This window comes from Stenella coeruleoalba, assembly GCF_951394435.1.
Source record: "Stenella coeruleoalba genome assembly, chromosome: 9".
NCBI lineage: Eukaryota > Metazoa > Chordata > Mammalia > Artiodactyla > Delphinidae > Stenella > Stenella coeruleoalba.
Window position 1 is genome coordinate 76998395 of NC_137155.1, and position 12009 is coordinate 77010403.

The 12009-nt window shown below is 39.2% G+C and overlaps 1 protein-coding gene across 2 annotated transcripts in view; it reads left to right on the forward strand.

Moving 5' to 3' along the window:
* Positions 1 to 7149, forward strand: part of PTPRZ1 (protein tyrosine phosphatase receptor type Z1) — a 161044-nt gene extending 153895 nt beyond the window's left edge. For both annotated transcript variants that reach the window (XM_079931918.1, XM_079931919.1), the window contains 5 exons: positions 891 to 1019; positions 1471 to 1617; positions 3223 to 3365; positions 4163 to 4298; positions 5889 to 7149. In XM_079931918.1, coding sequence (XP_079788044.1) covers positions 891 to 1019; positions 1471 to 1617; positions 3223 to 3365; positions 4163 to 4298; positions 5889 to 6029 — 696 coding nt within the window. In that variant the 3' untranslated portion in view covers positions 6030 to 7149. The remainder of the gene's footprint in view (positions 1 to 890; positions 1020 to 1470; positions 1618 to 3222; positions 3366 to 4162; positions 4299 to 5888) is intronic.
* The last annotated feature ends 4860 nt before the right edge of the window (positions 7150 to 12009 follow it).

Here is a 12009-nt window from a genome sequence, read left to right on the forward strand (position 1 = left end):
ATTGACTGAAGTTGCAGGATAAACTAGAGTCCTTTCAAGGTCTCTTCGCATCCAAAGAATCTACAAGTAACCAGAAAAACATTTAATTATGTACAACCTGCTCATTCAAATCCGAATATATGAACTTAAAAGTTTTCTGCTTCTTAAACAAGATTGTAACCAAAACAAAGTAAATTGAGTAGAATTCTACCTGATGAATAAATGAAGCTAAAGCTTAAAAAATAAAAAATGAAAATATTCCACACTTCATATGAGCCCATGGGGGATAAGAATGCAATCTGAGAGATTCCATTGCAGAAGGGGCTAACTGAGCCATGATTTTGGTAAGCAGTAACGTGGAAATCATGATTAATTCAATGGCACCAGCTTTCAGGTTTCTGCAGCAACATTTGCAAGGTGCCCGCCCCCCCACCCCCCCTCCTCTCCTGTAGAGGCAGCCAGGGTGTAAAGGTATCCGGTTGCCAGTAGGTGTGAAATTTAGCACTCTGCCATTGGGACTTGTGAAAAGTAAGAAATATAAAATCTCTAGATTTCCTTTCTATCTAGTGTGAGAGACATAGTCCAGAAGCCATTTTTGTTGTCTCCTCCTAGAGGTGATAGCTGGGTAAGCTTGGGCACAGCACTTAATTTCTTAAGCTTCAGTTTAATCGCCTATAAAATGAAGATCACATTCCCTTTGTCATAGTACTACTGTGAGGAATAAAGGAAGAAAATGTTTAGTGCTATTCCTGGCATATAGGAGATGTCTGTAACATTGGCTATAATAATCACATTATTATTTATAGATACAATCCACAAATAAAAAGACAGGAACCATTAACCTATAAATGTTTTTTGAATGTTTAAAGTCACATGCCAAGGCTCTTTCTATGTTCTCTTTGGTTTTGTAGGGTTATTATCAGAGCAATGAATTCATCATCACCCAACATCCCCTTCTCCATACCATCAAGGATTTCTGGAGGATGATCTGGGACCATAACGCCCAGCTGGTCGTTATGCTTCCAGATGGTCAAAACATGGTAAGTCCCTCAGGTCATTTTTGGCATGTTCTTTACAGGGTAGGTATCAAGACACAACCACCAGAAGTCCAGCATACAAAGAATGTATTTTTTTCAACCAATAAACTAATATTGAAGTTGCACCTTGTCTATTATTGGACTTGGTTTGGATACTATATCCCAGGTCTGAAATTGTTGAATGACAGTTTTAAATAAAAGTAGGCTGAAATTAACTTAAGTATTTATTACGCTGCTTAAGGAAATTAGAATTGCAATCATAAAGGAAGTCAGCCCATATGTTTCTATTTACGTTTTTTTAAATAAAAGTTGTTAGGATATTTTAAGAGTAAATATTGAGATTCAAAGAAAAATTTGAGTTGAATTGTCTATGGCAACCAGTTAACTTCGTTTCACAGTCTGACTTAAACATTTTATTAAAATCTAGAACCTTCTTTGGTTTTTAATCCTCCAGGCAGAAGATGAATTTGTTTACTGGCCAAATAAGGATGAGCCCATAAATTGTGAGAGTTTTAAGGTCACTCTTATGGCTGAAGAACACAAATGTCTGTCTAACGAAGAAAAACTTACAATGCAAGATTTTATCTTAGAAGCTACCCAGGTATGGACATAGTTTAAATGACAAACTTTTCATCTTAAGCACATGTTAAATATATGCCAATTTAAGAATCTCTCCTAGAACTAAAAAGAAGGAATCTGATTTCTTACAAATTGAGCCAGATTACCCAAATAATAAATTTTACCTTACTTGTCATTTTCATTTGCAAAATCTTATAGAATCATTAAACAATTAGCCATCACTAAACTCCACCATCCCTGACTTCTACACACACAGGAAGTCAAAGATTTGTCTTTTACTCCAAAGCAGTTGCTGATAGAAGTTAAGCTGAAAATAAACAGAGTAAAAAAATAATTTCATTAATCCTAATTCTCATGTTTTAAGGCAAGTCCTTACCTTGTATTCTCCTAAATAAAATGGGAAAAATATTACCTACCAAAAAAAGCGTACTGCTCTCTACTCATGTACAGAGGGTTATTAAGTGAAGAACTGCTTTGAAAACATGCAGTGCAATGAACTAGTGTTGTTTTACTAGACTCCTGATTACCTACAAGGCACCAATTTTAATTCTTTGTCAATAACTCTTTCTATGATTACAGCACAGTTCATAAATTATTGCACAGCTCCTGTGAAAGACTGAAAGATGCTAATAGTGATGAGTAAAGCATGTGAAATTCAGAGGACTTTCTCAATCAGAAAAAAAATAAATCATGTTTTAGATGGTTTAAATGTTCCACTTTACCCTGATTCTGAAACTGGTAAAACATATAGGGTACATAAGAAGATTGAGTATTCGCTAGAATATTTGACCAAAACTTATAAAATTAATAATGCAAATATATTGTTTTCTAAATGTTTTATACTTCTGCCTGAAACTGATGTTTTATATTTTGTGAGTCAAGGGTCCAATTTTATTATTTTTGTGTGAATAACCATTGTTCCAGTATCATTTATAGATCAACAATACCAGTTCAGTCATAAATCAAATTTTTATATATGTATAAGCCACTTTGGGAGACTGGGGATCAGAGATTTAAGAGATTTAAAGTCACACAACCTGGTTTGGTCACTTAATAAGCAAGGATCAGAACTGAGACTGGAGTGGAAACCATGTCTCCATCCTCCTTACCAGCATTTCCCACACCGTGTCAAGCAATCTTATTCTTCCCTTAGTTAAACCTGAGTAATGCTGGTATTTGAAGAAGTCTATGCTATTTTTTTCTTTTTTTAAATTTAAGTATAGTTGATGTACAATATTGTATGTTACAGGTGTACGATATAGTGATTCACAATTTTTAGAGGAAGAAGTCTATGTTATTTTTAAAACTAATTTTAAAACTGAAGATTTCTTTTTGTAAGTTTAAATTTATCGGCACAGATACATCTTTGTTCATGATTTGATTGGCAAGATAAGCCCACAAACAAGGTTTATTTTTGAATAAAAAAGAGATCACCTCTGTACCTGGCAAATGTGGTGTCGCGGCAGTTTCTCCATTCCATGGTGGAGGACAGGCTGCAACTACTGCTGCTCACTCAGCGTGTTTCTTGGTTTTATTGCCTTCCTATAATTCCTGACTTTCCTCAATTCATCTACTCACCAACCAATATGACACTTTCTAAAACAGTAATTTTTATCTCTTCTTATAGGATGATTATGTACTTGAAGTGCGGCATTTTCAGTGTCCCAAATGGCCAAATCCAGATAGCCCCATTAGTAAAACTTTTGAACTTATAAGTATTATCAAAGAAGAAGCTGCCACCAGGGATGGACCCATGATTGTTCATGATGAGTAAGTTCCACACTTTAAATCAATTCACACCTGACGTTCTCTGTGTGTATGTATATTTCTGTGGTCTTTGTACTAACCTAATACTTTGGACCAATCGTGAATTGTTTAGCCGGGGTGGCTTATCTGCTTCTCATGGACAGGATTAACACAGAATAGTTTTGGGGGTTTTCTCCGCTTCTCTGGGAGCTCCTGTTGAAGGCAGAAAATGTGTGCCTGATCACAAGCATCTGCTGTTGCATTCTACACTAAGAACACTTTGTGCGATGAGTCAGTGTTTTAGAACCTGAATCTTCAGGTGCTAACCAGCAAGGCGTGTCTCAGCCATTGGCTTCCTGGGATAGGAGTAAAATTGATATATTTTTTATTTACCAGAAACAGGAATTTTATCCAACAGATCTTTCCAAGTTTCAGTTGTGAACAAATAAAAAATGCATATGCTGGAATTATGTTATATAGCAATCCATATTATATATGACGCATATGATAATATTACATAATATATATTATAACCTCAGTCAGATCATTTTGATTTACTGCCAACCCCTTCCATAGTATAAAAATAAGAAATGTATCACCAAATATTGAACTTCTATAAAGTGTCTCATTAGTAATATCATGAACACTTCCCAGTGATTCGAAGTAGACCACAGTTCCATGCACTATAAAGGAATGAGACAATTTATTAAAAATTTCAGTGTTCTTACTGCAAAATTATCAAGGCCATGTGCTCTGTGAGTTTCAAATGTGAACATGTGCTGCATCTGAATGGAGTCTTTGTTCCTTCCATTTGTTTCCAGGCATGGAGGAGTGACAGCAGGAACTTTCTGTGCTCTGACAACCCTTATGCACCAACTAGAAAAAGAAAATTCAGTGGATGTTTACCAGGTAGCCAAGATGATCAATTTGATGAGGCCAGGAGTCTTTGCTGATGCTGTAAGTAATAAAGCAGCGAACCAGACTTTTCTCATTAGAGCACAAGTCACTTTCTAGAGGCTACCAAAATCGTTTTGTCCTGTATCAAAAAAGATCACATTGATAATGTTAGCATGTAGTTTTCAAGCTGAATTATGTTCAGTTTGCAATCCATAGAACTGGAACAGTAAACATTTGAAGTTTATTTTCCAGAAAATTGATGGATCAAAATTTTTAAATTTCATTGTGTGCCTTTTTGCAAGACTTATTGTAATTCTGAAACGTATCCTCAGTAGAAGCACCAACTAATCTGATTTATCCAACAAAATAAATAGTTATTTTCCCAGGGTTAGGGCTCTACATAGCCTCAAAGAAGAGTCAGAAGATAGACTTCAGCTGTTCACCTTTTTCTCAAGCCAGATTCATTTTCTGAACTTAAGAAGTAGCTAATTCTGGGGATAGTTTTGAAAAGAGAGAGAGAGAGAGACACTCGTACAATCAAGAAAGAGCATAGCACATCTGGAAAAATGTCTCAACTCTGAGAATAATTTGGAAGTTTTTTTATTATAGAAACAAGAGCTAGAAAGACAATAGGGAACTTTGTGCAAATGCCCCAGTGGGAGAAGCTTAGGTGGATGCAGAGGTCATAGGCTCACTTCCAGCTTCCTAGTCTGGGTACGTGTAAGGGCCTTATAAAGGGTCCATCTTCAAAGCTCTAGCCCAGACCAGCTGCCAGAGAGTAAGGTAACCCTTGTGCACATGCACTTCAGAGGAGCCCTTATTGAAAGTCTCATTCAGGAGAGTTGAGTTGTATCAAGCTTGTCTTGTATGAAATTGCTTTCGGCGGACTAAACTTATACCCAGGTTTCACAAATGCATTTAATGAGACGTGTGGTCCTAATGATTTTCTACTATGGAGCCAGCCACTTGCTCATGTCCTTTGCAACTACCTTCCCCCACCTCACCATCCCCAAGTTGGCATCTGTAAGAGAACAACTACTTTATTCTTCTGTGTGTCTCTACCATGAGACCACAGCAGGGTACACAGGCACACACTCTCCTTCTCACCAAGCAGGACATAAGACCCGTCGGGCTGGTAGAGTGTGAAGGATACTTGGTAAACAGTGGGTCTTGTGAAAGGCCTGCATTCCTCATGAGTTCCTGGGCTGACAGTGCAGTCCTGAGACCTCTTCATAAATAGACAAACCCAACAGATTTTGTAACAAAAGGAGAAAGGAAAATGAATAACTTAGTGGGTTACAGGAGCCTAGTGCCAAAAGGTTTACACACAAGTTGATAAATCAGTATCAGAACCTCATCACATCACCTTCTGATTCCATGAAGTAAATGAGTAAGAATGGAGTGCTTACCATTGGCAAATGTAGTGGGCCAGTGTTCTAGGTCAATGAATGTTGGCTAATTATAGAGCCACTTTAAATTTAATCAGAAAGAGACATTAATACGGATGGGGTGCCTCTGCTGATTATAACAGAGCCCTTAACACGCCTTTCTATGACAGTGGCAAAGGGTGACTAAAAACCTTGCTTCTTTTTACAAACGTATGTCTTCAGCGAGCTTTCTGTTTCTGACCTCCCATTCTCTGTTCTCCAGGAGCAGTATCAATTTCTCTACAAAGCAGTCCTCAGCCTTGTGAGCACCAGGCAGGAAGAGAATCCGTCCACCTCTCTGGACAGTAATGGCGCAGCGTTGCCTGATGGAAATATAGCCGAGAGCTTAGAGTCTTTAGTTTAACATGGAAAAGGGTGAGAAGAGTCCACATCTGGACATTGCTTTCCTCTTTCTAAAATTAGACAGGAAAATTAGTCCAGTTCTTCTGTTATCTGTTTACTTCACATCACCTGACAGTAACTATCATGGCATAGGATTCTGCTGCCAAGTTTACATCATTAACAATGTGTGCCTTTTTGCAAAACTTCTTGTGATTCACTTATTGTGTTTAAACTAAAATGATTGAAATTTACCGTATTTCTAAGAATGGAATTGTGGTATCTTTTTTTCATATTGATTTTAACAGAGAATTTCAATTTATAGATATTAGGAATTCCCAACTACAGAAAACATGTTTGTTTTTAGTGTCAAATTTTTAGCTGTATTTGTAGCAATCGTCAGGTTTGCTAGAAATATAACTTTTAATATAGTATACTGTAAATAAAACACTCTGTTCCCTATGATATTCAACATTTTACAACCACAGTATTCACCTAAAGTAGAAATAATCTGATACTTACTGTAAATACTGCTCTAGCATCTCCATGGACCAAATTTATATTTATAATTGTAGATTTTTATATTTTACTACTGAGTCAGTTTTCTAGTTCTGTGTAATTGTTTAGTTTAATGTTGCAGCTCATCATCTGGTCTTACTCTGTGAGTCTTCTGATATTGTTTTGTGTTGTGGTTAACTCTGTTTTAGCATGTAATTTTAACTTTTATGGAAAATAAAAATACATTTGTTTTGAAAGAAGATGTTTTTATGAGAATAACACCTTACCCGACATTGTTTAAATGGTTTTTATCCAAGGCATTGCAAAAATAAATATAAATATTGCCATCAATTTGTGTTTGCTTGTGGAGTGCTGAGGCATGTGTAGCAGAAAATTGTGGACATGTTCCCTCTGAGATTATGGACGTGAAAGAAGGTTGATGGGATGGGACAGTGTATAGAGCTGATTCCCAAACTGCCTTAAGGCACACAGGAAACTCACAAAACTGAAGATTTTTGAGGACAACACAGCAATGTGTACTGACACTACACAATTACTACTACTAAATTATTTGGATCTAACTACTTAATAAACAGAACCATTATGTATTTCCTTTGGCTTAGGGGAGCTATGAAAATGTTACTCAGAAGCTGAGGGCATGATGTACCAAGAAATGTTGGGAAACTGGTTTAGAACTAAGCTGGGAGTTAGAAGCAGGCAGATTTGCCAGCGAGGGAGAAGCTAAGCTGGTTTGGGAGACAAGTGGGTGAATGAACAAGGACCAGGAGGTCCTAACTCCCAGAGTGGAAAAAGGTAAGTCCTAGGTGACAATCCTATTGTCAGGATTTAAGAGCTATGTGGAGGTGAAGGGCAGGAAAACAGGGAATCATGGGTAGCAAGCCTGCTCTGATACTGGAAGCAGTCCCCTGCCTCAGCCAGGAGTGTTTTAGAACACTGCCCGCAAAGGGGGCACCAGTCCCCAAGAATGCCCAGGTCAGTGCCTAAAGCGGGAGGCCAGGAAAAGTTTTGTTGAAACCAGTGGTTCTCAGAGTATGGTTCCCAGACCAGCAGCATGAGAAAAACCCAGGAACTTGTTAGAAATGCAAATCCTGGACTTCCATCCCAGATCTAAAATATCAGGAACTCTGAGGTTAGAACTCAGCAATCTATCGCAAGGTGCTGGGCTTCCCTGGTGGCGCAGTGGTTGAGCGTCCGCCTGCCGATGCAGGGGACGCGAGTTCGTGCCCCGGTCCGGGAAGATCCCTCAAGACTATCGTTTTAAAAGGAAAGCTAGGGCTTCCCTGGTGGCGCAGTGGTTGAGCGTCCGCCTGCCGATGCAGGGGACGCGGGTTCGTGCCCCGGTCCGGGAAGATCCCACATGCCGCGGAGCGGCTGGGCCCGTGAGCCATGGCCGCTGAGCCTGCGCGTCCGGAGCCTGTGCTCCGCAACGGGAGAGGCCCCAACAGTGAGAGGCCCGCGTACCGCAAAAGAAAATAAAAACCTAAAAATAGAAACTTATACTTTTTTTTTTTTCTTTTTTTTCTTTTTTCGGTCCTCTCACTGTTGGGGCCTCTCCCGTTGCAGAGCACAGGCTCCGGACGCGCAGGCTCAGCGGCCATGGCTCACGGGCCCAGCCGCTCCGCGGCATGTGGGATCTTCCCGGACCGGGGCACGAACCCGCGTCCCCTGCATCGGCAGGCGGACGCTCAACCACTGCGCCACCAGGGAAGCCCTATATTTCTACCTTTAGAAAGCGATAGTCATGAAGGATCTTCCCAGACCGGGGCACGAACTCGCGTCCCCTGCATCGGCAGGCGGACGCTCAACCACTGCGCCACCAGGGAAGCCCTATATGTCTACCATTTTAGCTTTCCTTTTAAGGCGATAGTCATGAGGGATCTTCCCGGACCGGGGCACGAACCCGCATCCTCTGCATCGGCAGGCGGATTCTTAACCACTGCGCCACCAGGGAAGTCCTATGTTTCTACCTTTTTAGCTTTCCTTTTAAAGCAATAGTCATGAAGAGTTTTGAAATAGAAAAAAATTCCAACAAATAGTGTCACAAATCACAAAATATTGATAAGTACTGACCTACAGGGTATAAAACAATTAACATGCTTCTTTCTCACCCTCCCAGGGAGGAAGGCCAGAAGGTTAATTCTGATTCCTTGGTTGCTTTTCTAGCCTTGTCTCTTACACCTCTTGTTTTACAGTTTTGTTTCCCCGTAACCCACAAAGTCTAATCTGAACAAGGAGTCCATGTCACAATTATTTTTTCTATTTTTCCGTTTGCCTTTGTCCCAGGAACAAATGGCCTTTGAAGGGATATAGAATTTTTTTCCTTCATGGTTTTTTTTATTAGTGAGGTGCCTTGTAGGGTCTCTTCCAAGAGAATGTAATGTTGCAAGTGCAGGTATGATAACCAAGTATTTTATAGACAAATTCTAATAAAAATACCCTGAAACCAATAAAAAAAAGACGATCCTGTCAGATATAGCAATCTTTCCTCATCTTACGAAGCTTAACTCTGAGACAATAATCAATTATGAGAAGTGAAAATAAATGAAGCCTCGTAAGTAAGCCTCATAAGTCTTACCCAATTATTTACCAAAATTTCATAGTTTTATTGCATTCACAGCTTTTATCCACACATTGTTTTATCACATAATTGTGGCCTTGTTATGAATATATTTTTATGCTGCCTTTCATGTTGTTACATAGGCATTTTTATTACACATAATTATAAACCTATCATTGTTACTGTGTAATATTCTACCTTGTATAGTGGTTTTCAAACAGGGATAGTATTGCGCCCCAGGGGACATTTGGCAGTGTCTGGAGACATTTTTGGTTTTCGCATCTGAAGGGGATGTGCTGCTGGCACTTACCGGGCAGAAGCTAGAAATGCTGCTAAACATTCCGAAATGCACAGGACAGCCCTCACAACGAAGAGTCGTACAGCACAGCATGTCGGTAGTACCAGGGTGGAGGAACCCGCCCTCGTGGTGTACCGGGGCTCTTGTGATCACTTTCGTGATGTCAGCTGTTTAGGCTCTTTTCAAATTCTTCCTAAACTACAAAACTATGATAAACATTTCTTTATGTAAAAGCCTTTTACCATATTTAGGATGTTTCCTTAGTACCAATTCCTGTAAGTGCCAGTTGGTGAGAAGATTGTATGAATATTTTTATGTGTCTTAATACTCTTTGGCTTTCCGAGAGTTGTACAGTTTACACTCCCACTGCTCAGGTACTGGAGTCTTAGGGCTCCACTCCTGGGTTCAGGCTTCTGCTCAAACATCTCTTTGAGCAGCATTCCCCAATCGGCCTGTTGGAAGCAGCATCCCCCTCCTCCTAAGGAAGATCTTCAGAATATTTAGTGCTGATCATTGGAAGGGACTTGAGCTGCCTCAGTGTCCCGCGTGTGCAAGCCGAATGTGGGGCCCCCTCTCCGCAAGCCCCTCACCCCAGGCCCTCCCGTCTCCTTACCCTGCTTTTTCTCCGGAGCACATTTTGCTTCCTGACGTATTTTATATTTGTTGTCTGTCCCCCCCTATTTGTATATAAGCTCCATGAGGAGAGGAACTTTGGCTCTTGTAAACCTCTGTATTTCTATACCTAGAACAGGACTGGGCACGTTAAAAACACTCACTACATTTTAGATAAATGAATGAATAAGGAGTGAATTAATGAATGAATTGGGGTTGTTTTGTTTTGCTTTACCTAGGACAAAAATGCTCTTTAGTGATCCTGGGAAACCCGACACTCTATAGGTAGTGTTCCTCAACATACAATAAATGTGTCAATTTTGACCCATTTTCTTTTTCTGTAGCACCTTTGTAAATTAGCCCAATTGAGAAATGGTGTTCTATACAGACTTTATCTCCGATATTAAATCACGTAGAGCAGTTTTGCAATCTGCAGAGAGGTATTAAAGATGAGCATGACCCACCTATTTAGCGAAATGCATGGGACTCTATATAGTCCATCATGGGTCTCAGCCTGATACTACCTGAGAATTTATGGCAGCTGCTCCTTCATATCAAATTAATACAAATATTTAATATGTGCATGTTCTACTCAATATTACACCATAGGACTCTTACTTAATTTTCACATTTCTCATCTGAAAGCCCCTAATTTGTTAGCATCCAAAATGACTTTAATAGACAAAACTTAGAAAATAAGAACTCTTTATAAGCAGATACATTTTAGTTTCTTAGAATTGAATTCCATTCATAAATAGCACATAGAGTCAGAAATACTAAGTATTTACTTAATTAAAGTGAACTTTTTAGGGAAAGTGGGAAAAATATACACATTTGTCAAAATAAACAAAAACACTTTTATTATTATAAATCATGATTGATTATCTATCATCCACTCACTGGCTAATTGCAAAATATTCTTGTATATTAGAGGTTTCCTCCTCATTAGTACAATATTGGTGTGTTAGGGTAGGTGGTATTAAATGTTAAGGCATATAAATAAAACACACTACACTGGTTTTAAAAATCTGGACATCCGGGATTTCCCTGGTGGCGCAGTGGTTAAGAATCCGCCTGCCAACACAGGGAACATGGGTTCGAGCCCTGGTCCGGGAAAATCCCACATGCCGCGAAGCAACTGAGCCCGTGGACCACAACTACTGAGCCCACGTGCCTAGAGCCTGTGCTCTGCAACAAGAGAAGCCACCACAATGAGAAGCTCGGGCACTGCCGCGAAGAGTGGCCCCTGCTCGCCGCAATTAGAGAGAGCCTGCATGCAGCAACGAAGACCCAACGCAGCCAAAAATTTTAAAAATAAATAAATTTATATATATAAAACAAATCTGGACATCCTAGGCATTAAAGTTAACAAGTTTCTTAAGGTAATCATTTTTAAAAAGAAAAAATAAGATTTGGAAGCGGGAGTAAGAAAAATTGTGTGTGAGATTGAAACTTCTTGTTACGTACACAACAAACTCCTAATCAGCCTGTCACCTGGGACACATTATAAGCAGCTCGAGACACACAGCCTGACCTTTGAAAAACTTCCCGGATATGCTAATTTGTAATCCTTTCCTCTGAAGCTTTGGACATGACTTTCTCAGATTCCTATTATCTTGCTTCAATCCTAGGGGAGTTGCTTTAGTTCTGAATTATCCACATGAGAAATGAACCAATGCAAGTAATTTTTTCCTTGCTGCTAAATTGTTTAATGAAGGTATGTATTGAAAACTATAGCATTAAGTTTCCTAATGGAAACTATTAGAGAAGTCTCTTACAGCACTTTTACTTCAGGTAAGTGTTTTAAAGGACTCGGGAAGTTAAAAGCACATTTCTTGGGCTTTTTAGAGAGTAAATGAAAAACATTCCACATTTTGTTTACACAGTATGTCTAGTTCTAATCTCACAGGATACATAAAAATGCTCAAAGAACCACCTGGAGAAAAAAAATGAAATGGTTAGACAATAACTAAGGCCAATGAGGAAACATTGATAACTGGGGTCATTTACTGTATATTC